Raw genomic sequence first — 27849 nt, forward strand, 5'->3', positions numbered from 1 at the left:
TTTTAATTACTTCAGAATTTTTTTTATTTATTTTACTCTTTTTTGGGCAATAAATATTTTATTGTTGTGAAAATTCATTCAGTCGTGTTAAAATGTTCAATGATTTTATTTTATTTACAAAACTTTGCATTTATAATTAGTTAAAACAGTTTATCAATGATAATACGCTACTGTATGTCCACCACAAGACAAGCTCTAGAAAATGAACTTGATCGGGCAATCAATCACTGTGCTAGCAGCTTATACGAATTTACTATGGATGTACCAGAAGGCAGATGCTGTCTTCTCATTACTCACTGATGGTAATGTAAAACAGTTGATAAATGATAATACACTACTATATGTCCATCGCAAAACAAGTTTTCGAAAGTAAACATGATGCTACATGTCTATTTTCTAAGGCTATTTTCTTTATAAATGGACTGTAGAATTTCACTATGTGCAGTCTATTGGAAATCTTGTTCAACTGAAACTTAATTGCATAATTAAGAGCAGTTCATTTAACTTCCACTGTAGGATTTATCATATAATCGACAGTCTATCTATAGTGGTGGGCAATGCAACCTCAAAATTTTACGAACTCCAGGAAGAAAGAAAAGCAAAGATGGATTGTATAATCAAAATTATAAGAAAGAAAAATAATAAATAGATTATTTGTTATTGCAAATAATTTAGTCAAGAGAAAAGTTAATTGATGGTTATGACTATCATTTAAGTTAAGTTCTGTTTTACTTAAAACAATAGCTGATAAAAATTGTTGATTGATTTTGACTCTCTATTGAAGTCTCTCTGTCTCAATGTTAAATTAATTTAATTGAATATTCTGTAATGTAATATAAATGTTAATTGGATGTTTTATATAGAAATGGGATGTTTTATATAAAAATAAAGAAATTTTTATCATAAGTTAGATTTGTATTTTTTCTTAATAAACATCAATAAATCACATTTGAACACAATTTCAGAAAGAAAATTTATGCTCTAAAAAATAGAAATGGCAAATTCAATCCTTTTTTTTTTTTCTTCTTTTTTTTTTCAATTTTTCCACTATTTTTTTTAAGGTATGTAACCTAATATAGTTTTAACTTAATGTATGTAAATTTTTATAGTCTTTATGTGTGTAAATATCTATAAACTTTCTCATGGTTTATGATATTTTTTTTATTATAGTTACTGTATCTTATGCAAAAAGGTCTTTAGCATCTCGGAACAGGTAATTGCCATTTCTCACATACGTTTCTGAGATAATAATTTGTTACCTTTTATTTTAAGGTTTCTAGACTTTAAATCAGTGTTAGTTTGTTGATAACCTGCAGGCTAACTATAAATTTAAAGTATGTTTACTTATATTCGTTTATGTTTATATTCGTTTTATTTATGCATAGCTTAACATACTGGCGAATTAGCAAATTTGGGAGAATATTTCTGGGAGACTGAGTTATACACTATTCCTTTATCTATTAACATGGAAAAACTGATTATGCTATGTAGGAAAGACTGCAGCTTAAAATGTGACTTTTTACTTTCAGAACTGTCAGCAGGTTTAGAGAATTACTGATTTTTATAAATAAATGATTAAGTCTGAGTTAAGCATTCTTTGAAGATGCATGATTATAATTTCCCTACTTTGCAAAAGTTTGAATCTAATGAAATATTAGTCATTTAGGATTTTTTAAAAAATATGTATTTAGTTTTAATGGTGTTGAGGATACAGCTGCATATTTAGAATTTGGGCATATTTTTTTTATGTTGTATAACTCAGGGATGAGATTTTTCCTCTTTGGTCACTCGAATTTCAGCCTTTTTTAATAAGTTTTCCACTTTTTCTGAAAATGCAGTTGTTGAAATAAAATTATTATATTTATTTCCGATTTTCAAAGATAAACAAAAAAATTCAAATGACGTAGCTGCCAACCCTTCTGCATTTTTCTCCCTACTGTTTTAAGCACGTTTAAAAAGGTTTTAATTTTATTTTCCTAATAAGGCAATTTTCTTTTCCTTTTACAAAAAAAAAATTGAAACAGACACTTTGTATAATAGTTTATAAATGCTTTGTTTAATAATAAATTTACATATATAAAGATGTAACATTTTTTATCATAAGTTTAATTTTTTTGTTAATTTTACTTTTAGTTCCGGAAATGCTAATGCAGCTAGTGTTGCACTTGCTGCTGCTCAATGGACGAACCAGGTAAGTTTTCATTGCCCTAATTTTTTTCTCAAGTACGAAAGTTATCAAAAAAAAAAAATTTTTTTTCTTCTTCCATTTTATGGATTCAAAATAAACTATTTCAAATGCACATTTCTGTGTTCTAAAATCTCCTTATATTAATAACTTGCAATTATGTTAAATATTACGATATTTATTTAACTAAATTTATGACCTGCCCTAAAATTCCAAGAGTAAATAAATTCCTCTAGGTAAAATAAAGGCATATTAAAAAAAAGGTATTCAGGGTAACAAATAATCAATTCTGTTTTGTGTGCCACTAGATTATCGAAAAAGCCAGGAATTTTATTCAAATATCCAAAAATTTGAGAAAAGGATAGAATATCGGTTGAGGTACCTATAAGTCCACTTTTTTTTTTTCCTTTCTTTTTTTCCAAAAGATTAAAAAATGGTACAAATACTGAAAAAAATTTGTGGTGTTAATATTTTAATTTATTTATAGCAGAGCTTCAAATAGCTTCCCTTTTCCCATAGCCACCAAGAAATAAGGCCATTAAGATCAACAAGTTCTTTTAGTGACATCACAAGCAGTAGTTTTTAACAAAGTAGCCACCAATTTTAAATCTTTGCCATTGAACAATGAACAACAATTGTAAAGGGTAATTATAAAAATGGGTGTAAAGTTTTGGTTTATACAAATTCCCCAAAAATGAGTTTATACAAAAATAAATTCAATTAAGCGTAACATTTATCAAGTAGCAGCTATAGTTTGTCTGTTGTAAGAATTCTCCTCACCACAAAGTCTAAGACTGTCTGCTGCTATAGAAACAAGAATAGCACATTTCAAAGAGGGGAGCTTGGATGATTAGATAGGAAGTTTTCCAGATTGTCTGACTCATTTGTCAGTAAGAGACTTATTTAATCTGATTTAAGGACTTTTTAATTTTGCAATAGTTTCATGGTTGGACATTTTAATGATTTAAGTTTGAAAAAAAGTCTTGTTAATTTTTTTCTTATCAGAAGTAAAATTTACTGAATTTTATCCCTTTCATTTTGAAATGTTCACTGCAGAAAAAGGTGCAGTTCTTCCATTTTTATTTATTTATTTTTATTTTTTTCCCTTTTCTAAAAGTTAACAATTGAAGGTTAAAAATAAACGAAACAAAAACGTAAGATTGTTGAATAAATTCCGGTCCTAATTAAAAATATTCATTCTGAATATATCAAACACTCTTCATTTTTAACAACATGATAGGATATTCTAATGATTTGAGTTTGGTTTGATATTCTAACGATTATTCTAATGATTTAAGTTTGGTTATAAAAGTGATAATTAAACTGGCATCATTTGCTTTATCTTGATTTTTCAACTAATGCTCAGTTTGATCATAAACCACAAATTTTTTATGCATTAGATAGTACACACACCATTTATTTATTTAAATTAATAACAGTAAAACCTTACAATTTAGAAGTTCTCCAAATTTTACATTGCAATTTTGGCTAGTAAATTGATTCTGATTTGTGTGTATTTTAGAAACAAGATGATGGATATGACCAGTATTATGGTGTAACATCTAGTACAGGTAGCTCCACAAATGCTTCTGGTGACAACTCACAAAGTAAGTTTTTTTTAATCTTTATTGCTTGCGAATTTTTATCTTGATTTGTTATGTGATAGGTGAGTAGCTTTGACCCTAAGCACCAATGGCCGTCGCAATCTATTTTAGAAATATTTTCTTTGAACATTTTAAATGTGCGATAGCGAAAAAGAAAATAAAACACTGAAATTTAATTTGATAATGTAATGAAATGCTGCTTGACTAGTTTTATGGTCCTCTGAATTATAAAGAAATTATTTTAATACAATGTGAAGTATACTTATTCATGAACGCTCAAGTCTAATGCTATAGGGTTGGAAATTTATGGTTGTCCATTGATCAGAGGCCTCTGAAATTTGACTCAAACCACCATAAAATAATTCTAAGTGGTCTCTTAAACCAGCAGTCAATGTAACGGGATGGTATACTATTTTTAAAAAAAATTATTACGTAATAGCATATTTTATCATAACTGTGACATTACTCATCTTCTGATTTTTAATTTAAATTCACTTTATAAACTTTTTTTTTTTTTTAAAAAAAAGGTCTAATAAAGATATGTAAATTGACCAGTGTAAATGTGTATGTACTAGAAATTTTTCGAATTGCTGGTTTAGGTTAACTCCAGTTTAGGTTAAGGCTTTCTCAATTTATGCCCTCCATCCAAAGAAGTATGACACTATACTTTGCCAATTATCAACTAAAACTATTCATATCCCGGCTGACTAATACTGTACAATTTTATCACATTAACAATGTTTGGTTATCGACATTTATTGTAATGTGAAATTTATTTTATTTTTTAATATGACTATAATATATTTTATGTTTGAATATAAAATGTATCATATTTGTCTTCAGTGTTATTCCTGAAACTATTATTTAACTTTTAGATCCTAGCATGGAGTCATCAGTACCAAACCAAGTTAGTAGCATTTGCTTTATTAAACAAAATAAGTTAATGTAATATATTTTCTCATTTAATTATAAATTAATATCTTACAGGCACAGATGGCTAGTCTTGGGACAATCATCGTTAATGGTGTTTCATATTACAAATATCCATTACCTGATATATCGACTTATCAGTACGATGAGTCATCTGGCTACTACTATGATTCAGCAACTGGTCTTTATTATGATGCAAATTCGCAGTACTATTATAATTCTGAAACTCAATCATACCTTTATTGGTCTGGTGATCACCAAACTTATTTACCTGTTACTTCTTCAGAAACTACAATAACCTCGCCTCCTACTTCTGCTACTGCTCAAGGTTTTTTTTTTTTTTTTTGATTNTTTTATGTTTTTTTTTTTTTTTTTTTTTAATTATTATTCATTTTTATTGTCCTTTTACTGAAATATATGTAGTTGTTTATAATAATTGCATCAAGAAAATGCAAAGAGCTTTTAGTCTTAAAAACTGGGAAGCGCTAGCAGGAAAAAGGTTAACCTAGAAAAAACTTCTTGAGAAGGCAAAGGCCCACCCTGGTCTGTCAAGTCATTGATGATAATGATGATCTAATTGCAATTGTTTAACATTTTGTCCATACTCGTTTACTTTATGATTAAAAATTCTTTTCCATAACGCAATTTTAAATTTTTTATTAATTTGAAATTGTTACAATGCTTGTCAGTATTTAGTCTATACAAATTTTTGGATGTAACTAAGTTTTTTGTTTCATTAATCAATTAAAATTGGCTATCGAAATTTCAAAACTTCCTGAAGTATTCATTATTGCAGAAATAAATCACGATTGTAAGTTTTTCTAACATTTAAAAATGTAATACAAATTCCAATTTTGTGTTTAAGTTATTCGTTATGATTCATTACATTTAATTAAAAATCTTAAATAAACTGAAAAAATAGCCACCAACACTTCTATATTTTTTTCAGTTTCTTAAGTATGAATTATTTCTTAAAATTGAGAAAGTTCCTTAAAAAATTTCAATCAAAACATTTATTATTCATCTTAGTTTTTGCTCAGGAATTTTAGTTAATGGAATATACTATTAAAAAATGAAGTGTATCATTTAGAATCAGTAATTTTAAACTTTTAATTCAAAAATAATTTCTTTTCCACTGTCCTAAAATTGTTTAACTAAAATGTTTGCTAAACGTTGTTTCTCAACCATTATAAATATTTTTTATACAATTTATTCTGCTTTAAAAAAAATTATGGGTAAAGGCAGAATTTATTCTAAACTGATAAGTTATTATCTTAGAATTTTTTGTGTTATTTAGAATTTTCTGTGCCGCATTCATGTCTTGTGCTTTGTTTACAGCTAATTCAAACAGCACAAGTGGAGAAAATGAGGAAGAAAAAAACAAAAATAAGAAGGAAGAAAAACTTGATAAAGTAAAAATAGCCAAGAAAATAGCAAAGGTATGTTTAATTAAGTATAACTGCACATTTTTTCAATCTTGGTCAACTTAACACTTTTATTTTTAAACTTATTCAATCATTTTATGAAAACTTTGTGTATAGAACGAGCAGTTTTTTTTTTTTTACAAATTTAATTTAAGGTGGCAGTTATAGTTATTTAAAATAATTATAATTAAGATTAAATATAAACTCTCGCTTAATACATTTTTTATTAACAGTTTTTCAGAGGGAAAATAATAATTTAAAGCTATTAAAATTATTATTGGCTTTTTTGCCAAGATTAAAGTACTCCGCAACTTACTGCAATTTTGTAAGGTGCAATAATATTTGTTTGGAAAACAGCTACTCAGATACCTATGATTTAAAACGCTATAGTACGTGACATTTTGCATGGATAATTGCAATTAAAATTTTCAATTTCATCGCTTGTATAGTGTTTTCTAATTATGTTTTTAATGGTTATTGATTTGTAAAATTTTGGTCTCTCATTGAGAATTTTATAATTAAATAAAGAATGTGGATCAAAACGTGGCATGTTAGTTAGCTTATCATTCTAACTTACTGTAGTTTTTCTAATTTTTATTTTAGAAGTAGCTAGTGAATTAGATATCTATGATGTTGAATGCAAGAGTACATCATTTAGGGTCGAATTTCATATGAATAATTACAATTAAAGTTCAATTTCATTATGTGTATAGTATTTTTATGTTTGCGTCTTTATGGTTATTGATTTGTAAAACTTTGGATTCGCATTGTGAATTCTGAAATGCAATTAAAATAAAGAGTGTAAGTGAAATACCTGGCATGTCAGGCCTACTACCATAGGTGCATTAGTTTTGCTTACTGACTGATCTTGTTGTATGGGCTATAGTTTGGGGACCTGCACCATAAACTATTATGCAAATACTAAAGAATTATCATCATTAAGTGATAATGAAAGATGCACAAATGTGTTTGCACCTATTTCTTCATTTTAGAAGAAATTAAACTACAAAATTTAAATGCATAGACATGAAAATAAATTTTATCTTACTAGAATATTAAAATGGGTCACAATATCCAGAATGAGAAGAATTCTTAAATTTCTTTTCACATATTTTTAATAAAATATAAAAAATCAAATTTTATATAAGCTTAATTTAGCACCCAAAAAAATTTAGTCATATGCTAGGAATTCCTGTAAAAACATTTTAATTTCATCAATTTAAGCAAAGTATTCAAACAAACCTTCATCTATTCAAACATTTAATTTAAACAAAGTGACATATTTGAACAATTACTTTTCTGTTCACACGAAAATTTCTCATTCGATTCGTATTAAATATATATATATATTTTTTAGGATATGGAAAAATGGGCCAAGACATTAAATCAGAAAAAAGAAAATGCTAAACTTGGCATTGTTGCTAGTCCTCCCATTGTAATTGCTCCCAGCATTGTTATGAATAATGACTTATCCAGGCATTCTGCAACAGCAGATGCTGGTTTTGCTATCCTTGAAAAACGCACATCTTTAGCAGAAAGGAGTGCATTGATGGCCGAACGGGAAAACAAGATTACCACTGTTACAGGTATGAGGATTTTTTGCTTGAAATAAAGATTTTTTGAATAAACATTTTATTCTTTAAAATATTAATGCTGTTTTTTTTTTTTTTTTTTTTTTTTTTTTTTTTCTAATTCAATATGCAAAAATACATACCATATACCCTGGCGTGTATAAGTCAACTTTTCAAGCTTCTAAAATTTTTCAAAATATAAGGGGTTGGCCTATACACCAGTAATAAAGCCAGACATTGGTTAATTGTGAAATATAGATGCATTATACGCAATGAGAAATATGAATAGCTCTGTATCAATTCACGACTTTCAAAAACAATTTTTATATATTTATAAACAATATTTTTTTTATCTTATTTTCTTTACATGTAAAGGTTTTTTTTTCTTTCTTTTTAAAGCAATGATTTAAGTAACCTTCAGGGGGAGAAGAAATTCTTTTAAAAACATACCATAAAGCTACGATTTTAACGAATCTAGAACATTGTCTATGGCTGATTCAACAATGTTGGCAGTGTTGTCATTTGAATCCATTCTGTAATGGATTCTACCTAAGTTTCATTTACTGAGTCCCACAAAAAATCAGTTTCAACCCCCGATATAAAGCAGAATTCTATAGTTCAAATTCGCGAGCACTCTGCAGTGGTATTGAAAAATGGCCTTCAATAGCAGAACAAATAATCCACAGGATTCATTATTTCAGGCTTTTTGGGCATTTTATGAAAAAGAACATGCAAGAGACATACAATGTAAAGCGACTAAATGTAACAGATAGCAATTAAAAAATTGTCCCTCCCGATTGCTACTTTTTATGACCATAATGTGCTTCTTGTTGAATATTTAAAAATATGCTGAAAATTTCTTTATTTCAAGCTTGTTTCTGAAAATATTTCTTCAGGCTAGAAATTAACTTTGTAATGTTCTCCGAGATTTGAAAAATGCTTCAAAAGTTATGCTTTACATAATTAATATCAACTGTTTATTAATAGCTTCGATTTTTGAAAAAGTGCCCATTTTTAAAAATGCTACCTCTGGTCAGTAGTAAAATTTCTTAAATTTGACCTATATCACAATCATTATTTTTTAATTTCACAATTATTGATTCAGCTGATTATGGAAAGATCGAATCCGATCAACAATGCAGTAATCATATCATAGAATTATTATTGGAAATGTTGATTTGAGGTTTCATTCACCACGTTACTTTTGTACAAAATACATTAAGTGTTATGGTTACTGTTTTCGTTTTAAAATTATTGGAACAATTCTTTAAAAATATTTGATTAAGGAAGTCAAGTCTTGAACTTGATAACAAATTTAGATAAATTTTGTTTTGAAAGACTATTAACTAATTGATTTTAGTATTTTTTTTTATGCATTAAATAAAACAATTTTATTAATAAAAAAAAAAATTATGTGTATCTCAAACTGTTAATTTTTTTTTTTTTTTATGCTTCAGAAGTTCTACTGGAAACTGTTAAAGCTTTCTGTTCTCAACACAGTAATTTTAAAATTAAAAATAGTATATTTTATAATTTAAAAAATTTGCATTCCCTTCAATGTGGAGAAAATTAATATTTTTTTCAGTCAGTTAGTCTTTTTCAAAAGTGGTTTGGTATATGTCTACTGCCCATTTAGTTAACCCTTTTAACTATTAAAGTGAGATTCAAAAAGAAGGGAAATGATTAAAAAAAAAATGTGATAACGTCGCTGAAATGCCATTTTCATTAAATAACATACCATAAGTTTGACATTGATTCAACTTGAAGGGGACTGACATTTCATAAAAAAAAAAATTGGTACGATTTTCAAACAGGAGAAGTATTGATAAATTTATTGTATTCATTGCAAATAAAGTTACGTAAATTATGGATTATGAAGGTCGACTTACGATAAAAATTTAGCATTCCATGTCTCTCCTTCATCAAGAAATTCAAGGTGTTTTAGATTTATTGTGTGGTAATAGCAAAAGAAGTAATGGTTTAACTAATTTCTTAAACATTTTTTCGAACTCAAATGACTGAATCATTACAGAATTGTTGTTGTAATAAAAGTTCTTACTGACTGTAATTTATAAGAAGGCTGGCAAATAAATTACTGTTGTATTTACAGGGTATCCGCGCACCTGGAAAGTCATGAAAAATCATGGAAAGTCATGAATTTTGGTATTGAACAAAATTTGTCATGAATTTAACTATTTTTTAAAAAAAATCATGGAAAGTCATGAATTTAGGTCGTCGAAAAATTTTATTTTTAAAATGGAATCTCACCCCAATTTCATGGTGTTCGGAATATCTAAATTTGTAACAAAATCCCCACTCAGAGTCATATTTTATTAAAATAAATAAAAGTTTTTATCATTTTCTTTAAAAATTATGCTGTTCTTTCAAAAAATGAAAGAAAAATATCATTTCTAGAGCAAAGTATCTTTATCTATTTCAGTAAGTATCTTTACCTATCTTTATCTATATCAAAGTATCTTTATCTATTTCAGAATTATTATTATTCGTCTTTTCTTTAATTTTATTTATTTAAAATTCTAGCTGACGCTAGTCAGTCCTTGGCAAAATTTCTTAATTCCGAAATGAGAACAGAAAAATCAGGAGTATTTCTTTCCTTTCTGATGAACAAGAAAAGTATCTTTAGAATATAATTCTGCAGAAAAAAGAAAAAATAATTATTATCTCAGCTATTTTATTGCTTCAACTATTTCTTTACTCTGTTTTTTAAATTTAAAATCAATAAATATGAAGATGCAGAGTATAACAGTTTTGGTTATACCTATCATTTCAATTAATGTTATTATAATGCTTTTTAAATTTATTATTCTGTTTTTTGTCGGAGAAAATAGTAACTTTGTTAAGTCATGAAATGTTCTTGGAATTAGACATGAAAAGTCATATATTTGAAAATCTAAAATGTAGCAGATACCCTGTATTTATGCTTTTTCTTTTTGTCATTATGTAGCTCCCAAGACTGCTCTTGTTTCTTATGGAGATGACAGCGATTCTGATACTGAGACTGATACAACCCCTGTAGATATTAAGAAGCCCATCAATAATAAAGTAGATGAATCCAAATTTATAGATTTATCGAAAATGGCATGCTTACTATGCAAACGACAATTTCCTAATAAAGATGTGCTTACAAAACATACGCAGTTATCAGATTTACATAAGGTAGGTTTTAATTTCATTATTTTTGTATTAAATCCATTGATAATTGTTTATTGTTTAAATTACACTACCACTTTGCTGAGTTTGATATGTCATGCCTAAAGTTATTGTTTTGCTATGCAAGTTGCAGAGTAAGATAGAAAATAATTTATTATTAACTATTTGTGCACATTATCCCAATGTATCTGCAGGCACAAAATATTCCTTGATAATAGCATAAACATTAAAAATGTTGAATTATGTTTACCAACCAAGGGTCTGTCTATGGCAAATTTACTACGTTTAGCATTGCCTTCACAAATTCAACTTAAGGAAAAAGGGTACTTTCATAAAAATACTTTGAAAAAGGCAAGCTCTACGATCCCCCCTCTCTGCTTCTTAATTTTTTTTTTTTTTTTGTGTTCCCATAAAAACGATAAAACCCAGGTTAATTAGGCTTTTCGATTTACAATTGAACTTTTCCCGTGGATTGCTCTTATGGCCCACATGGTTTGTAAGAAAAGCACTTTTCCTCCCCATGCTGGGATTCCAAAACGCTATGCGAGAAAAGGAGCGTCAGCTACTCCGTTCTTTAATTGAAGTGAAAGAAAAAGCTCTAGTACCATGCACCTGTTCTTGTTGCAATCTATGGGGGGGGGGCTTTTCCGAGTAAAATTTCTCTTCTACGAATAGGTAGCACGTGTTTGGTCAGTTAGTGCTGCCGTCAGGCTTACTGTAGGAAGCTCTCGTGGTCTTCCTCTCCATGTAACGCAAATGTTGGTTAGTTCCTTCAAAGACTTCCACGAAGGCAAATTTCTCCCAATACTTGATCCAGGAGTTCCCATGTCTTCTAGATTGGGTTCAAAATTACAAGGCTACGGAGTTGAACATTAGTAGTCGTAATCCCAAAAATTGGGTCGGCTGTTGAACGATGGTTATAAAATCAAATATTAAAAAGTTAGTGCGGTGTGGTAAGCCTAACCTGTCGCTTACGTCGTATTAAAGCAATATATATGTATTTTTAATGTTAAGGCTGTCCCTATGTAAACTTTCGAGGAAGTCAAAATTCGAACTATTATTTTAAACATTATTCTGAATTGATTCTAATAGACCTTTATTTTTTTTATGAAACACTTTTTTTTTTTCTCTATGAAACTTTTCTGTATGACCCAGTAGAAAATGTTCTCATAATGATAATAACTTTTAGTGCTAGTACTGTTAAATGTATGTTTTTATTAAATTGAAGTTGGAATTTAACTATGGAGAATGATTTTTATGGATTTTTAAATTTAGATACAATTTTAAGCCCAAAATTTTACAATAACAAAATTGTTTTTGAACATATGGAAAATATATATATATAAATTTACCAGTCATAAGTGATTTTTATTTGTAGTGACAATTTTTGAAGATATTTTCTTATTTTACCATATTTTTGTGTTGGAATTTTTAATTTTCACAAATTATGTCTAAATTTTTACAAAATAGGTACCTAAAAAATACCTAGACACACCTCGACTAACATTGCTCTTACTGTCAAATAAGAACAGTGTCTCTTGCTCTTTTATTCTTTAAAATCTGAAGACAAAGAGACTGAATATGCAATAGCAAAACCAAATGAGTCGCAACATTAAAAGTTTTTCAAATTGAAAAGTATTATAGACCTTTAGATATTACTGTCCCATTTAAATGCATTTCTGGTTGTAACAGTAATTACCAAATGATAGTTTTTGGCAAATAAACAAAAAACTGTTTCATTTCTTAATTAAACTATCCATAAATAAGTTATAAAATAAATTTTACTTGCTAACAATTTCTTAGAAGAAAATTAAGGAACAGTAATTGCATTCAATAAAATCACCCACAGATTTTTAGTGACAAAAAAGAAACTTATTTACTGTTTAGAGTGAATATTTTCTTTAAAATTTATTATTAGGGTGGCCTCAGGACAAGGAAAATAAAATACCCAAAAAAATCAGAGAAGATGAATTAATTTGAGATTCAATATTTTTTCGTAAAAATTTTTTATTTTTCAAATTATTCTCAGTATGTGTTTTGTTACATACTTTATTAAGTCTAAAACATTAGTAAAATTTAATAATATACATGCCACCAATTTCAATAAAGTCATTCTGGGAAATTTTTTGATTGTTTCTGACCGCTTAGATTTTGTAAATGTGTTTTGTGTGTACTTTTAGATAGTTATTATTCTCTGTATTTAACTTTTCTTTTTGAATAATTTTGAAATTTTTTTTTCTTTCAGAAAAACCTTGCAAAAATCCTTGGCAGCACGTAAGTTTCTTCTTATTTTTTTTCTTAGCAAAATATTGAATTTTAGATTAATTTTTTCAAGTTAATAAAACATTTTTAAATGTTTCTTGTGCGAAAATAGAAATTTCAGGCTGTGGCTGCAATAATCGATGCCAGAAAACAAAATAATACAGTTCCCGCCGCTTTATAAAATCAAATTGGCAAAAACCGAATCGTTACAATATTAATACATGTTGAAAACATCCTTTAATAAAATCAATGCCGCCGCTTTTTAAAATCAAAATTTTGACTACATAATAAATCAAAGGTGCAATATTCCAGCTTTTTTTGTTCTTATTTATAAAATTTTATTTTTTCGAAGTTTAAAGATTTTTTTCGAAGAAGCAACAGTTACTCACAAACCTGTGAAACAGGTGTGGTTAGCACTTTCCTGTGATATATATAGTGTAAGAGTTAAGGGAAAATGTGGGTGGTAAGCGGCGAGTTCATAGAAATCAATTTATCAATGTTAATTCCTTGACTTGAATGAAGTTTGGAGAAACCTATCTCACTCAACAAGGGGTCAAATTCTTATCTTACTTTTTATTGAATGAACCATAGAAGGGAGAGAAGTTTCTTTTGTGATCTATCTTAACAGAGAACATGAATAGATTTCCAAAATCTGTCTGTGCTCATGTTGCATATTATTTAAGCCGTTGGAGTAAATTATAGTTAGAGTTAGAGCACATATCATTTTTAAGTTCGTTTGATGTTAAATTTTATCAGCGTGCGGAAAATTCGAAGTGTTGCAAAACTATGATTAGCTTCCTAAATGTAGTCAACGTGAAGCTTCAATGGAGATGGGGCTCATAAGTGTTTCGAAGAAATGATCAGCAAGGAAGAAAATGAAATGGACGAGAATTTTTCATGTTACATAGCTATTGACAATAACCTGCAAACATCAGGAGAAACATCTGATTCTGAAATTGTTACAGACATCAAAAATTGCATAAAGTTATTTCCCATCACGAAATGGAGGAATCAGACTCAGAAGATGAAATAAACTCATCAGTGCCATCTTCAATGGAAGTCAGAAAAGCACTTAATGTATTGCGGCAAGCTTTAGAACAAAGAGGAGGAATATCGAAAACTTCTATAAACTCTCAAATGATGTTGAAAAGTTAACTTTAAATACTGCAACTCAAGCAACCATTGATCGGTTTTTTGCAAAACTTTTGTAAATTTAATCTTATGAAGGGTTTCACTTAATTAAAATAATTAAATTAGTTAAAATGAGGCATTAATGTGGTCACTATTTCAGCTTTTAAAGTGTGTGCATTTAGAATATATTGTAAAAAAAAAATTTTTTTCAATTGTTGAATTGCCTCTTAAAAAAATTAAAAGAGCATAAAACGAAAGTGATTTTAATAAACGGCAGGCACTGTACTAATATTTAGGAGTTCATATATTTCGAGATTTTATTCTGAGGCCTCAATTGTTCTATATTTCTTGTATTTTTGAAAAAAAAATACCATAAAATTTCCTTGACTTTAAAAAATCAGTATTTTGTCCTATATGTTTTCTTTGACTGACGTTTTAAATTTCAGAATTTTTAGGACTCATTTAAATATCAACATAATTAATTATTATTTTCAAACTTGATTTTTACTGAAAGCTTAGTGTACAAAACATTAAAGTTTGAATTGGTTATTTCTTTTCAGTTAATACCATAGTCTATTTCTATTTTAAAAAATAAAAAAAAAAGCTATAAATAAAATATATTTGACTCAAATAAATTATTCAACCGTGATTTTTTTTATTTTTTGTACTAATTGTTTGTTTGTTTTTATGTTCAAAATTTAAGATGTTGAATTGACTACTTCTTTTCGAGACTTTTTTCTGCTTTTTTCAGTGTACAAACGCAGAAATAATCTGTTTATACCATAATTACATAAAATCGTGCATATACAGTCGGACCTCTATTTAACGAATTCGCTAAATCCCGATAATAAGTTAGTTATATAGAAAATCACCTTTTAAAATACTTGAAAACCAGAAAACAGGTATCATACATAAATTTATAAACACTAGGCATAATTAAAATAGCAATTGATACACCTTTATCTTGTAAACTAGTATCTACTATTTGTTTTATAAATCTTAACCATAAAAGAAATTTGCATGAAAAGCAAGAATATAGCAAAACATTATCCAGTGTTACACTATTACGCTACATACATTTTCAACTTATAAAAAAGCTAAATTAATGTATAAACTTATAGCTGCATTTATTATAAAAGTAATTTTAAACATACATCACCACATTTGTAAAAAATATTTCCAACCAAACATTGAATTTGTGTTGCATTTCATTTCAGGTGACCCATCTGAGTCATTAGAGTTCAGAAAACAATTGGAGATTTTTAAAACATGCAAATTTGTAAATCTAAACTGTATATTTTTTGTAAATATTTTATCCTTGCTTTAGAAATGAAACTTCCAATCATTCTGATCATTTTGTATTCTTCAATTTTAAAAAGAAACTGAGACTATAAATTCTTCCAACTTGTTTTATGTTACTTTCCTGTAAAAAATTTCTTCCTTCATGTAAAAAAGAAATCTTATTTCATGTTTACTAACTATTGATGCTTCCATTTTTCCATTTGTTTGTAAATAAAATTGTTGATAATAATGTTATAACTTATGCTTGCATATTTTTTAAGTAATAGAAAAGTAATGTTTCTTATTGAAAAAGATTGCTAATTTACTGAGTACCCTAAAAATGAAAAAATGGTTTAGTAGCTTCTGCTTGCAAAACGATTTTTTTCTCCCCTTGCCGAAATTTCTCTAGAGATGGCATGGTTGATCAAAACTTAAAAGCTATGTTTACTGCTGTATATCAAACCATCTATATATATATACAGTAGAGCGCCGATTATCCAAACTGCTGGGGACCGAACGTTGTTCGGATAATGGAAAGTTGCTTAAAATTTAGTTTAAATGATTATTATTTATGCGCTAACTTCCCTTCACACTTTTTCTGGGCTTAGAACTGACAATACTATCTAAAATAGCTCTGGTGTGTTTAAAAGTTTATTTTTTTCTTTTCAATTTTTAAACATTTTCTATTTATTTATTTTTTTTTTGAATTATTTTTGTCATATTTCAACTTATAATTTTTTTGTAAATTACTGATTTCACTACATTTTCCTTTATTTTCCATTACAAAAGAAATCCAGCAAAGACTTTTGTTTCAAAGAAGATGCTCTTTTTTGAGCAGCCATATCCCTTATTATTCTTTTTAAATAAATCAACTGAATGGGATCAACATTATTTTGACGTTCTAGCCAATTCATTGCAATATCTAATGAATTGCATGCTTCTATATGAGAAGGTCCACTATCTTGAACTTGATCACCTACTTCTTCCTCTTCGTCTGCGGTTTTCCAATTTTCTTTCAAAATTTCAGCAACAGTTTCATCATTATTTAAAATTTGAAATCCTGGGTCGTTTTCAGTGTCTCGACACCAGCCATCTATTTCTTCTGCTGTATAACCTGGCATCTTTTCATCCGGAAGATCTACTGATTCAGAAAAACTTCAGTTTCGTTTGTTTTTCTGTTAAGAATTTTATTTCAAGATTTAAGATTCCAAGCAGCGTAATCATTAACCATAGGTGACAATTATCCATTCCCCAATTGTAGAACTTCAGCACTTATCTATTCGTAAACTCCTTCTGCATCCCAACTATTGTAGGCTATCGAAATGAAGCTCGTATTCTTGGAAGATAATTCATAGTTGAAGAGGGTTATGTAGGTTTAACTGTATAACAATACATGTATGTATATGTATGGCTACTATAAGAAAACTGCTAAAAAAGGTTGTAAATTAAATATGGTCTTCAAATGTAGTGGATAATATTTATTCTTCGAAATGTAGAAAAATTGCCGATAAGTTAAAAAATATTCTAAACTTTAAAAGAAAGAATTCGGACATAGTTCGGATAATCGGCGCTCTACTGTATATATATATATTATGTCGTTGCCGAGTGGAAGGATTAAAACAGGTCTTAAGTCGGGAAGGAGGGTACAAAATTTTTTTATTAATTATTAAGACAGAGCAGTCATGAGAATGTGTAAAAGTGCACACGAAAAGTTACGCTCCTTGGTTATATGTNCATATATCCCTTATTCTTTTTAAATAAATCAACTGAACTGGATCAACATCATTTTGACGTTCTAGCCAATTCATTGCAAAATCTAATGAATTGCACTTCTATATGAGAAGGTCCACTATCTTGAACTTGATCACCTACTTCTTCCTCTTCGTCTGTGGAGTTCCGATTTTCATTCAAAATTTCAGTAACAATTTCATCATTTTCATCCGAAAAATCTATGGGCTCAGAAACTTCAGTTTCGTTTGTTTTTCTGTTAAGAATTTTATTCCAAGATTTAAGATTTCAAGCACTGTAATCATTAACCATAAGTGTCAACTACCCATTCCCCAATTATAGAACTTCAGCACTTATCTATTCATGAACTCCTTCTGCATCCCAACTATTGTAGGCTGTCGAAATGAAGCTCGTATTCTTGGAAGATAATTCATAGTTGAAGAGGGCTAACGGGTTATGTAGGTTTAACTGTATAAGAGTACATGTATGTATATGTATGGCTACTATAAGAAAACTGCTAAAAAAGGTTGTAAATTAAATATGGTCTTCAAATGTAGTGGATAATATTTATTCTTCGAAATGTAGAAAAATTGCCGATAAGTTAAAAAATATTCTAAACTTTAAAAGAAAGAAAAGAATTCGGACATAGTTCGGATAATCGGCGCTCTACTGTATATATATATATATATTATGTCGTTGCCGAGTGGAAGGATTAAAACAGGTCTTAGGTCGGAAGGAGGGTACAAAATTTATTTATTAATTATTAAGACAGAGCAGTCATGAGAATGTGTAAGAGTGCAAACGAAAAGTTGCGCTCCTTGGTTATATGTCAGGGAAAATCTTGCAAAATAAAATCTGTGAAAAGTCTTAATTTAGGGAAAGAGGGAAATCTTAGTAGATGTTATTGGTTTATGAAATAGATCGAGCGTTTCCCACAGAGAGCAAAGGGAAAAATGTCCTGCTTTTAATTAAATGCATACTTGAGCCAAAAATAGATTTAAGAACAGGATGTAGCTTTTAAAAGTGTGAGAAAGTATTTCGATTAGGATAACACAAAAAGATTAATAGAAGCTTTTTATGTTGCATATATATATATTCTCTTAAAAGGTGAGAAAGTCCACACTTCTTTGCGTTGGCAACAAAGAATTTAACAAACTTATGCTTTAACAAACATGTTTACAAACTTATGAATGAAAATTCTTTTCTCACATGAAGAAAAAGCTGCAACAAACAGAGTTATAAGTTGAAAAGAATTGAAAGGTTAAAAGTGAATTATTCATATCAACTAAATGTCATATTTTGTTTTGGTTATATTGTTATTCATTCACACATGAGTATTAGTCATATTGTTATGATTTTCAAGTATAATTAATAAAAAAAAACATTGATAGCAGTTATGAAAGACTTAAAATAATGCATAGACGTGCCATCTTACATGTTTTTTTTAAAAAAAACCTGTTTCTGTCAGTATTTCTATTGCATGTCAATTTTAAAAAAAAAATATTTCAATAATTTATTGACTGAATACATTAATTTTTTTAGAGGGAAACTTGTTTAAAATTAAAAATTCAAACTAGGACACATTTTAAATGAGTTTTTAGTAGCAAACCTGGTTTAACCCTTTCGCTCCGACTGTCACATATGCGTGCCAGCAAGAAACACGCCCACTTCCCCGTCGCCACACCTGCGTGCCAGAGCATTTTCTCTTTCACCCCTGGCCGTCACTCATTTGTGCCAGCGTTTCGGAATGTTTTAAAAAATATAATTTCTTCCATAAGATGGCATTGTATGTCCATATGGTTTCAGATACATGTAGATTTGACCTTCTACTCAAGATGAGAATACATACACGTGGTTTTAGGGGGAAGGAATGTTTTATGACGGCTCTTTAAATTCGCACGTGGCATTTGTTTACAGTAAGTAGGGGAGGTTTTTTTTCCCTCTACTTTTGATTTTCGGTTTAATTTTTAATGGATAGTTAGGTCTTGTATATCCCAGTTTTAAAATTTTTCATACGAAAAAAGAACTTTAAATCATGTATTTAGTTTTCAGATATGTAATGTTAAATGTTATTAAATGATAAGTACATAATGAAAATAAAATGTGTAAAATATATATTTAAACAAGAAATAACTTGAGTCAATAAAGTATGTATGTAAAGCTTATGTCATTTAAATACTCTACAGAAAAATATTAAACGACGCATTGATACTTCGGTAATTTCATGGAATTAGGCTTAACAGCGAAAAACCTTCCGGCCCTGGAGAGACACGCGCGAGAGAGACTGCCGGCCTCAGCGGTAAGCGCGCTTCCTGTTGCAAAAGGGTTAAGGCTAGTGCTGAGTACACCTAGCCTACTGAGGCTACATACTAGAGACAAGTCAGTGAGCGGGGGGTGGAGCCCACTAGTTCTAATAAAACTATTTCCTAGGTATCGTCATAATGTGATACTTCTGTACTTATAAAAGTTATTTCAGAAAACTTTGTATATAGTTTCTCAGTTTGCTGCGCCATCTATTAATCAATCTTGTAATTAATTTTGAAACTTAGGAAAATGGTTACAGTTGGATGGCAGAAAAGTAATGCGGCCAATTTCAGAATATGAAAATTTTTCCTTGATACAGAAATTTAAAATTCTTACCCAAAGACAAAATTAACAATAGAGATTGGAAATTATTTTGACTGAGAAAAGAGCAATAGAAAACTGACAAAATATTTTTGAGGTTTTAGTAAGAAGGACAGAAAGATTACCTAGTGAAAGCTCTTATTTTCCTTAAATAACTTTACTTTTGATAAACTTTTAAAAATACAAATTGAGAGTCCCTATCAGACAACATGGGTTTTAACATCAACTCCAAGAGAATTATCTGGGAATTATTTTCTTATTGCTGGAAGATTTTGTGAACCTTATAAACAATTTTAAGAAATGTACTTCAGAAAAATTAAAATTTGGTTATTAGGTTTCAATGAATAAAATTAAATAAAAAAATATTCTAAAATCTTCCCAATAATAACGCATTCTTCGTATAATTATCTTTATAAAAAGATTGCGTTTACATGAAGGAGGTAGAATTCCTTTTACCTGTCAATATTTGAGGGGTGTGCTTCAGACAAAAATGGTCCTCCCATCTTCATATTAACTTACGTAGAATTACATAAACACAATTTTGCTTGTAACAAATTGACATTTTGGGATGATTTTTCTTTCATCTTTCACAATGAAATGCGTTTTATTGAACCTAATTCCTAAATTTGGAAGTAAAGGAACTTTTTAGATTTAAACATTTTAAAAGTACTTACAACTTTAAAATTTAGTAACTAGGTTCAATAGAATGTATTTTAATGAATGAATGAACCTGAACAAACATCTTTCTTTAATATTAATTGCAGAATAAATTAGGAAATTCCATACACATTATTCTCCGTAGTTTAACGGGATGATGGAAAAATCTCTTCTGACTAAAGGATCTTAAGGGCAGTAATTATGAAACACCTTGTTTTTCTGCACTTATAACTGCTTTAGTTTTGGTCATGCTATGTTTGAATATGCGGTTAAAAATTGTTTTTACTTTAACGGGTGATGTTTATTAATTTTGTACAATAAGGGGGCGAAAGAGTAGTTTTTAAAAAATTTATTTGCAGAAATTAGTCAATCAATTAACTAAAATAACAAATGTGAATTGTTTAAATACATTTTTTTTATCTTTTGACCTCATATTTATCGAACTATAAGACATTTGTAAGAATGTAGCTCTACAAGACATTTTAGTGAACATAGTATCCTCTTCACTAAATTTTAGGAAGCAATATGCTATATTTCATAAGTAAGTACTATAAATTTTTATCTGGCAAGTCAGCAGAACTATACATGATACATTTTGATGTTTTGCACTTTAGTGAATTGAGCATTCTTATATTTTTTAACATTAGTTAAAAATATTTTTGCTGTAAAAATTCGTACAATAGAAAAAAATTATATATCGGAGAAAAAAATCGTTCACGTAGTGTATGAGTTTCATTATTCTATACAGCCTTTTCCTACAGTTAATATGAAATTTTTACAAAATTTCGTTGTATACCGCTCAATAGAAAGTATACTATACTAATCAATATTTACTGACTTTTTTTTTTTTAATGTGATCATGCTATGACTAACTACTTTCTTAGGCTCCACTAAATATCCACTCAAAATATCTTAAGACAAGTCAGATAAACTATTAATGTTACTTTTTTCATTGTTTATATTATAGTGGAAGAGGAATACCGTCTATTAAAATATTCAATGCGAATAAACTGTTAAAAACATTAATAAACTGTTAAAACATTATTAAAATTCATAGAGCTTAGAAAAGTACTTTAAAAAAAAGTCCTACATCATAAGCACTGTCCAATAAATTAAACGTCACATTTCTGAACCTAAACGAAGGTCTCTTTGAAAAACAATCTTGGAGATTCTGATCTGGTCATCATGCATTGACTAACAGCTCTTACAGACTCCAAAGACTCGACCGTATTCTGATAAGCGACGTGTGATGCTCCATCAATTTCATCATACAAATTGTCATCTAACAAATCAGCAGCACTGTTGATGGTGTCATTCTCGGCTATTCTGTTTGGAGAATCTATTATATGTGCCTTGATTTTTGATACTAAAACCAATAATAAAGAACCACTTGCAATCAAAAACAATCCAATTACAAGAAATATTGTCCAAGAGCTTCTTGAGAATGGACGAGGATCTATTGATACTGTTATACTGCCAATGCCCAGAATAACCAGGATCATGCCGGAAACGTAGGTCGCTGTGGAAAAAGAACTTCTTGGAGATGATCTAAAAATATCTGAAATATGAAATAATTTCTGTTAAATTAAGAACAAATAAAAAATTTATTTTTCACCCAGCTTAGAATCCAAAAATTTATAAAGAGCATTTTTTTACGTAGTGGCAACACCGCTAAATTAAAGCGCAAGCGATTTTTTGAACTGACCGTTTTCTAAACGAAGTAATTAGCATTATATTAGAATACTGCCATATCCCTCATGCAGTCCAGATCTCACACCATGCTGTTCCCAGGTTGTTTTCTACATTGAAGGGAAGCTCTGTGGTGGAATATTTAATACAAATTCTGACGTTATATCAGCAATGCAGGGCTCTTAGAAACAACTACCAGAAAGTTGTTTTGAAAAGTAAGATGAATGATCAGACCGTTCCATATCATTTAAAGGGGGGATACATTACCCTACAATAACTGAATAGACACTTTCAGTTTTTCCAATTTTTTTTAAATTTCTCAAGAAATACTTCGAGGAATATTTTTATAACTTTTGAAGTGTTTAGGTCCTGCGATTTCTCATATTAATCAATATAGTTTAAAACTGTCAAAGGTTTGAGAGGACGAACTAAAAATTGTTTTTTGAACACCCTATATGAGAAAGTGTAGTGTTACTTGGGTTAATACTATATGTAATGATTACGAAACATTTTGTGCGCCCTGTTTAAATAATTATGCAAATGCAGAATTTTTTTTATATATGAAAAAAATTACTTATCTTGATGCCATTTTTGCTATAATTCTTGATTTTTATGATTATTTAATTATGGTTTGGAAAATTTTGAATAATATACAAATTTTTACATTGTTTTAAACTGTCCAATTTTGAATCACAAAATTCAAAAGTTGAGCAGAATCGCTCTAATAATTCGTAAAAAAGAAAAATTATTATTGAAAGATGTTCTAGAGCTCTACGCCTCCTACGTTTTGAGAGTCAAAACCCGTCAGAAGAAAAAAATCAGAGAAAGTACGTTTCTGTCTCTGATTTCAAATATCGTCTGCACAAATTAATCAACAAATTAAAGATTTAACTTATGAACTACAAAAAATTTATATTAAGTACACGGGCGGATCCTGGAATTTTTCCTGGGTGGGGGGGGGTGTCATGGACTCAGATTCCCCCTCCCCCACACAATTTTTTTATAAAAAAACAAAATTTTAAAAAAAAACGGGTTTTTAATGCTAGTTTTCTCATTTATTTTTTTCATAATGAGCAATACATAAATAATTCAAGTATTCAACATCTTTAAATAATAAATCTAATGCGTTTTTTAGAAACTTGGGCAAATCTGTCAATGTTGAAGTGCTCGACGCGCTTCAACATTATTAATGTTTACAATGAAACTATGACGGATTTCGTTTTAATCTTTCGGATTATGATTCTTGAAACAGTGAAGAACATTATTAGATGGAAAAAGGTCGATTTTTCCGACCACCTAGGTGTATATGCTCCTTAAATAATTTTTAAAATATTTTATTTCTTTCAATTCAATTTTTTCAATCTTACTAAATATATATATATATATCATGAAAATTTTTATCTTGATGAAAAAGTTACACTTAAAGACACTGTCGGTGCAGTGTTGAAAAATATTTTGTGTTAAAATAAAAAGTTCGTTTCCAAAACATTTTAATTCAATATTCAACACACGTTTATTTCATTTACGTTGCACTAGAGCTGCTCAATGGGCTATTGACGACGGTCTGGGAAACATCCCTGAGGACGATCCGAGGACATGCCATCACAATTTTGATCCTATGCAGAGGGGATGGCACCCCCGCTTAAGTAGCCCGACGACCTGCACTTTACGGTAGAACAGTTTAACGAAGACCAATACCGCAAACCCTTGGTCCCTTCGCAGACTGACCGTAGCCAGTGATGCTTGACTTCGGAGATCTGCGGGGAACCGTGTCTGAACAATCAGTCCACTGCGGGACACACACGTAACAAAAAAAAAGGTGGAATCGCTGCACTCTAAGATTAAAACGGATTAAACTTTTTTGAATGTTTTCGAACACGTCAAATCATCTTCAAGCGAACTCCAAGGATTCTAAGTTAGCGAACTTGCTTAATGTGGGTTTTATTGCAAGTAAACAGGAAAAAATAATTACCTATTATCTAACATACTTTTGTTCTAACGATCGGATTTTCCCGTACTGAAAACCAAAGTTAATAATTCAAAGGCTTGCTTCGAAGTGTGCTAATTAAATAGGGATAACTATTAACCAATTTACGGAAACAAACACAAAAACGTACTTTTCTGTATAACCATACCGTCTTATTCGGCAGGTTTGGTATCTTGACCATCAAAATATGGAACGGAACAGAAACAGTCGGGAATATTGGTCCCAAACAGTTTAGTCATAAGAGTGATCGAAGGTAATATTAATTTCTCTTATTGCGTATTTTGCCATATCTCTGGAGCTTTTTATACGCATCGCACACCTATTGAAACCACTACCAATATGAAATTCATTAAACCAATGTTGACAAAATGCAACATTTAATTTTTAATAATTATTTATCATCAGTCTACATTGATTATTAAAGGATGAAGAAAATTTATGCTTATTCAGAGAAAGTATTTTTATGTTTGAGTTCAAAATTTCATTAGTTGAATAAATCCAAATTAGTCGGCGACTTCAACACAGTCACAGATATTTTTATTTTATTCTATTCAATAGCCGTCGCTGAACAGCTGACCCAATTATTTGGGTTTACGACTACTAATGTTAACTTTAATTTTGAACCTAATCCAAAAGACAAGGAAACTCCTGGATCAAGTACTGGGAGAAATTTGCTTCCGTGGATGACTTTTTGATGGAACTAACCCGCATCGGCGTTACATGGAGAGGAAAAACACTAAAACCTCCCACAGTTACCTTGATGGCAAAGGGACTCTAACCCATGATCCGTCTACCACTGAGGATATTCTACGTCAGCTCTGTGGTCGGTGCAAGTCAGATGTGGAATTCGTATTGACAAACCATTGCTGGGACTCGAACTCGGTTCACCTCATTGGAAGGCGAACTCTCTATCCTCTGAGCCATTACGACTCCATAAAATAATTTGTCATTTTTAAAATAACTGATAAGTTTATGCTTTCTAAGCAACTACTTTTTATAACTAAAGATAATTCTTGAATAGCTTTATCTACATGTAGTAAAATTTGCAACTATAAGATCCTTAAAAATCATACTTTATGATGTTTAAACTTGATGCCATATTATTCTTATGTCATACTTTATAATGTTTAAGTTGATAAGATGTTGCATTTTATACAATAATACTGAAAAATAAAATAAGAGAAAAAAATATTAGAAAAAGGAAAAATTTCTGTATAGTTATCTATATTTCTATATAGCTTTTAATCAAGTAACAGAAAAAAAAAAAATATTTTCTTTTTGTGCTTTGTTTTGTTCTCTCAATCTGGCCTTTTGATTTTTATTGTAAACAAGTTTAAAGATATTTTAAAAAGAAGTATCAGTAACTGTTTGCTTTTTAAAAATATAAAACTTTAATGATAAATAATCAGTAGATGCAATAATAATCTGCAGTTGGAGAATGTTTCTGCTACCGAGTTTAGCACTAATTAATAAGCGTATTCGAAGCCAACCCTTCAAACTAACAATTAAAAATTATTTTGAATATACGTGAAAATCTGGTGGTTAAAAAAGTTTCTAGAGGGATTTTTTTTAACTGCACCTTTCATTAAAAGTTTACTTTTCTGATACAAATTCTTTCTACTACCGTCATTCATAAATAAACATTTTTAATGAATATCTAGTTCTAACTAGTTTATTTATTTTGGATTAATGTAAAAGAATAAAACAAGTTTTCTAAAACAGTTCATGTGACTCATTTGAAATTTATCCTCCTTTAAAGAACGATCAAACAAGAACAGTCTTCGTTGTGGGCCAAAGAAAAAAATCTGGATATTATTTGGAATAGCATGCCTGCCGAGAATATCTTTTAGAAAAGGCAAATGACAAACTTAAAAAAGTTTAACTTGCTCTACTTAAGCATAATAAAGGTGAATTTAAGCTCAAAAGAATAATTTAATAAAATATACTGTTTTTAATTTCAGAATTTAAATTACTTTGTTTAAAACAAAAAGTTTTTACCATTTTCAGTTTAATTTATGAATGGAGCACTGAAAAATCAACTCATAACAGTTAGAGATCAATTTACAAAAATTTTTTTTCATGGATGTTACATTTAAAAAAAATACCCGGAATCAGTTAATACTCTATAATATCAATATTTAACTAAAAATTGTTTTCGAGTCCAATATTCCAATCTTAAATAATTTTAAAACAGGGTTTCAATAATCAATGAAAGGAAAACAGTGAATATGCTTGTTAAGTTTGAACAGTTTTGCACATAAATAATTTAGTGGATGATCAAACAATTCTATACGATTACTGAATTGTTCATTGAAATCGATCATTTTGAATATCAGACGAATTAAATTACAAACCAAGATTTGTAACTATATTTGCTAAATTAAAAAATAAACTTAAAGCCTCTACATTCATCACCAAAATATGATAATGTTAAATTGTCAACTTCTTTCATAAGTGACGGAATTGGGGCAGTTCAAACATTACATACGGGGATTGAAAATAGTGTTTTTCTAACATGGGATGAAAATTCAGTTTTTCAGAGTCTCTGTATTGATGTATGTACTTTTATAATCAAACAATTTTTGAAAGAAAGAAGAAAACGATTGGGAAAAGTGACCGGTTGTTAAGTCGCCACTTTTTTTGTTGACTCGCCACGTGGCGCTTAGTTATTTTCAGATTTAAGGAAAGGGATTTATGATTTGCTAATTTTTGCTGACAAAAGGAGAGAAGAAGTTCGAAATCGCCAGAAATGGCTATTTTAGAATAATAATATCCGTGCTCACGTAATTTTCGAATGGCCCATTCCCAAAAAATTCAAAATAAAGAATCTTGTGGGTAAAGAAATATACCTGAACCACGCATATAATCAGTGGACAATCCTTAAGTTGGAACTATCAATTAAAGTAAAGATGTTGGATCAAAAATCCAATTCTTCGAATTGATTGTTTTAAAAATCTGCATTTGTATTCACAGAAAATGGGATGTATGGATTTGCAGGAATTTGAATATGAGAACAAAAAATTAAAATCTGGACAAATTAAGACATACGTTTTGATCAGGAATATCAGAACAATTGCAAATATGGCAATAAAATAATAGCAACATGAAAAAGTTCATATGAAATTTAATTAAAAGAAATATCTCTGATTTGGAAAGTAATGTTACATAATTTTCAAAACTTAACAACATTTTTATCGCTGACAACATAAAAAATAAATACAAAGTACTAAATGCATAGAGGTAAATTTAAATGGAAACTTACTGCAAGGCATCTTCTAAAATATTTAAATTAAAAAAAAACATTAAGATTAAAACAAACACATTAAAATCACTAATCGTGATTTATTTTATTTTATTGGTACACATATATGCGGGCTTGTGTGCTCAATTACAGAAGTATGGCTTATAAGCCTCTTAGGTAGAAAAATAGATACCACAATTTAGAGAAAATGGTTGTGGGTTCAAATCCCGCTCAGGGCATGGATATTTCTGTGTGTTCTCTGTTGCGTGGGAAATGTTGCTCGCCTCTTTGATTTAGGTTTACAGGTGCCCATCGGGTAACGTTAAATGAGAAACACTTCCTGCATCTTCCGAGGTGAAGAAC

General features: G+C 29.2%; 3 protein-coding genes across 4 annotated transcripts in view; 1 reads left to right on the top strand and 2 right to left on the bottom strand.

The window, feature by feature from the left end:
• Positions 1 to 15817, top strand: part of LOC107453161 (RNA-binding protein 5) — a 38343-nt gene extending 22526 nt beyond the window's left edge. For both annotated transcript variants that reach the window (XM_043040153.2, XM_043040154.2), the window contains 10 exons: positions 1171 to 1213; positions 2134 to 2191; positions 3708 to 3792; positions 4665 to 4696; positions 4777 to 5047; positions 6058 to 6158; positions 7501 to 7729; positions 10680 to 10891; positions 13131 to 13159; positions 15496 to 15817. In XM_043040153.2, coding sequence (XP_042896087.1) covers positions 1171 to 1213; positions 2134 to 2191; positions 3708 to 3792; positions 4665 to 4696; positions 4777 to 5047; positions 6058 to 6158; positions 7501 to 7729; positions 10680 to 10891; positions 13131 to 13159; positions 15496 to 15499 — 1064 coding nt within the window. In that variant the 3' untranslated portion in view covers positions 15500 to 15817. The remainder of the gene's footprint in view (positions 1 to 1170; positions 1214 to 2133; positions 2192 to 3707; positions 3793 to 4664; positions 4697 to 4776; positions 5048 to 6057; positions 6159 to 7500; positions 7730 to 10679; positions 10892 to 13130; positions 13160 to 15495) is intronic.
• LOC107453160 (A-kinase anchor protein 1, mitochondrial) overlaps positions 1 to 27849 on the bottom strand; it is a 187796-nt gene that overhangs the window by 118411 nt on the left and 41536 nt on the right. The window lies entirely within an intron of this gene.
• LOC107453155 (uncharacterized) lies at positions 20904 to 27725 on the bottom strand. Its single transcript, XM_016069858.3, has 2 exons — positions 27508 to 27725; positions 20904 to 22127 (listed from the first exon to the last, which is right to left on the bottom strand). The coding sequence occupies exons 1-2, from the start codon at positions 27515 to 27517 to the stop codon at positions 21703 to 21705; spliced, it is 435 nt and encodes a 144-aa protein (XP_015925344.1). The 5' UTR covers positions 27518 to 27725; the 3' UTR covers positions 20904 to 21702.

This window comes from Parasteatoda tepidariorum, chromosome 5 (genome assembly GCF_043381705.1).
Source record: "Parasteatoda tepidariorum isolate YZ-2023 chromosome 5, CAS_Ptep_4.0, whole genome shotgun sequence".
Classification (NCBI taxonomy): Eukaryota; Metazoa; Arthropoda; class Arachnida; order Araneae; family Theridiidae; genus Parasteatoda; species Parasteatoda tepidariorum.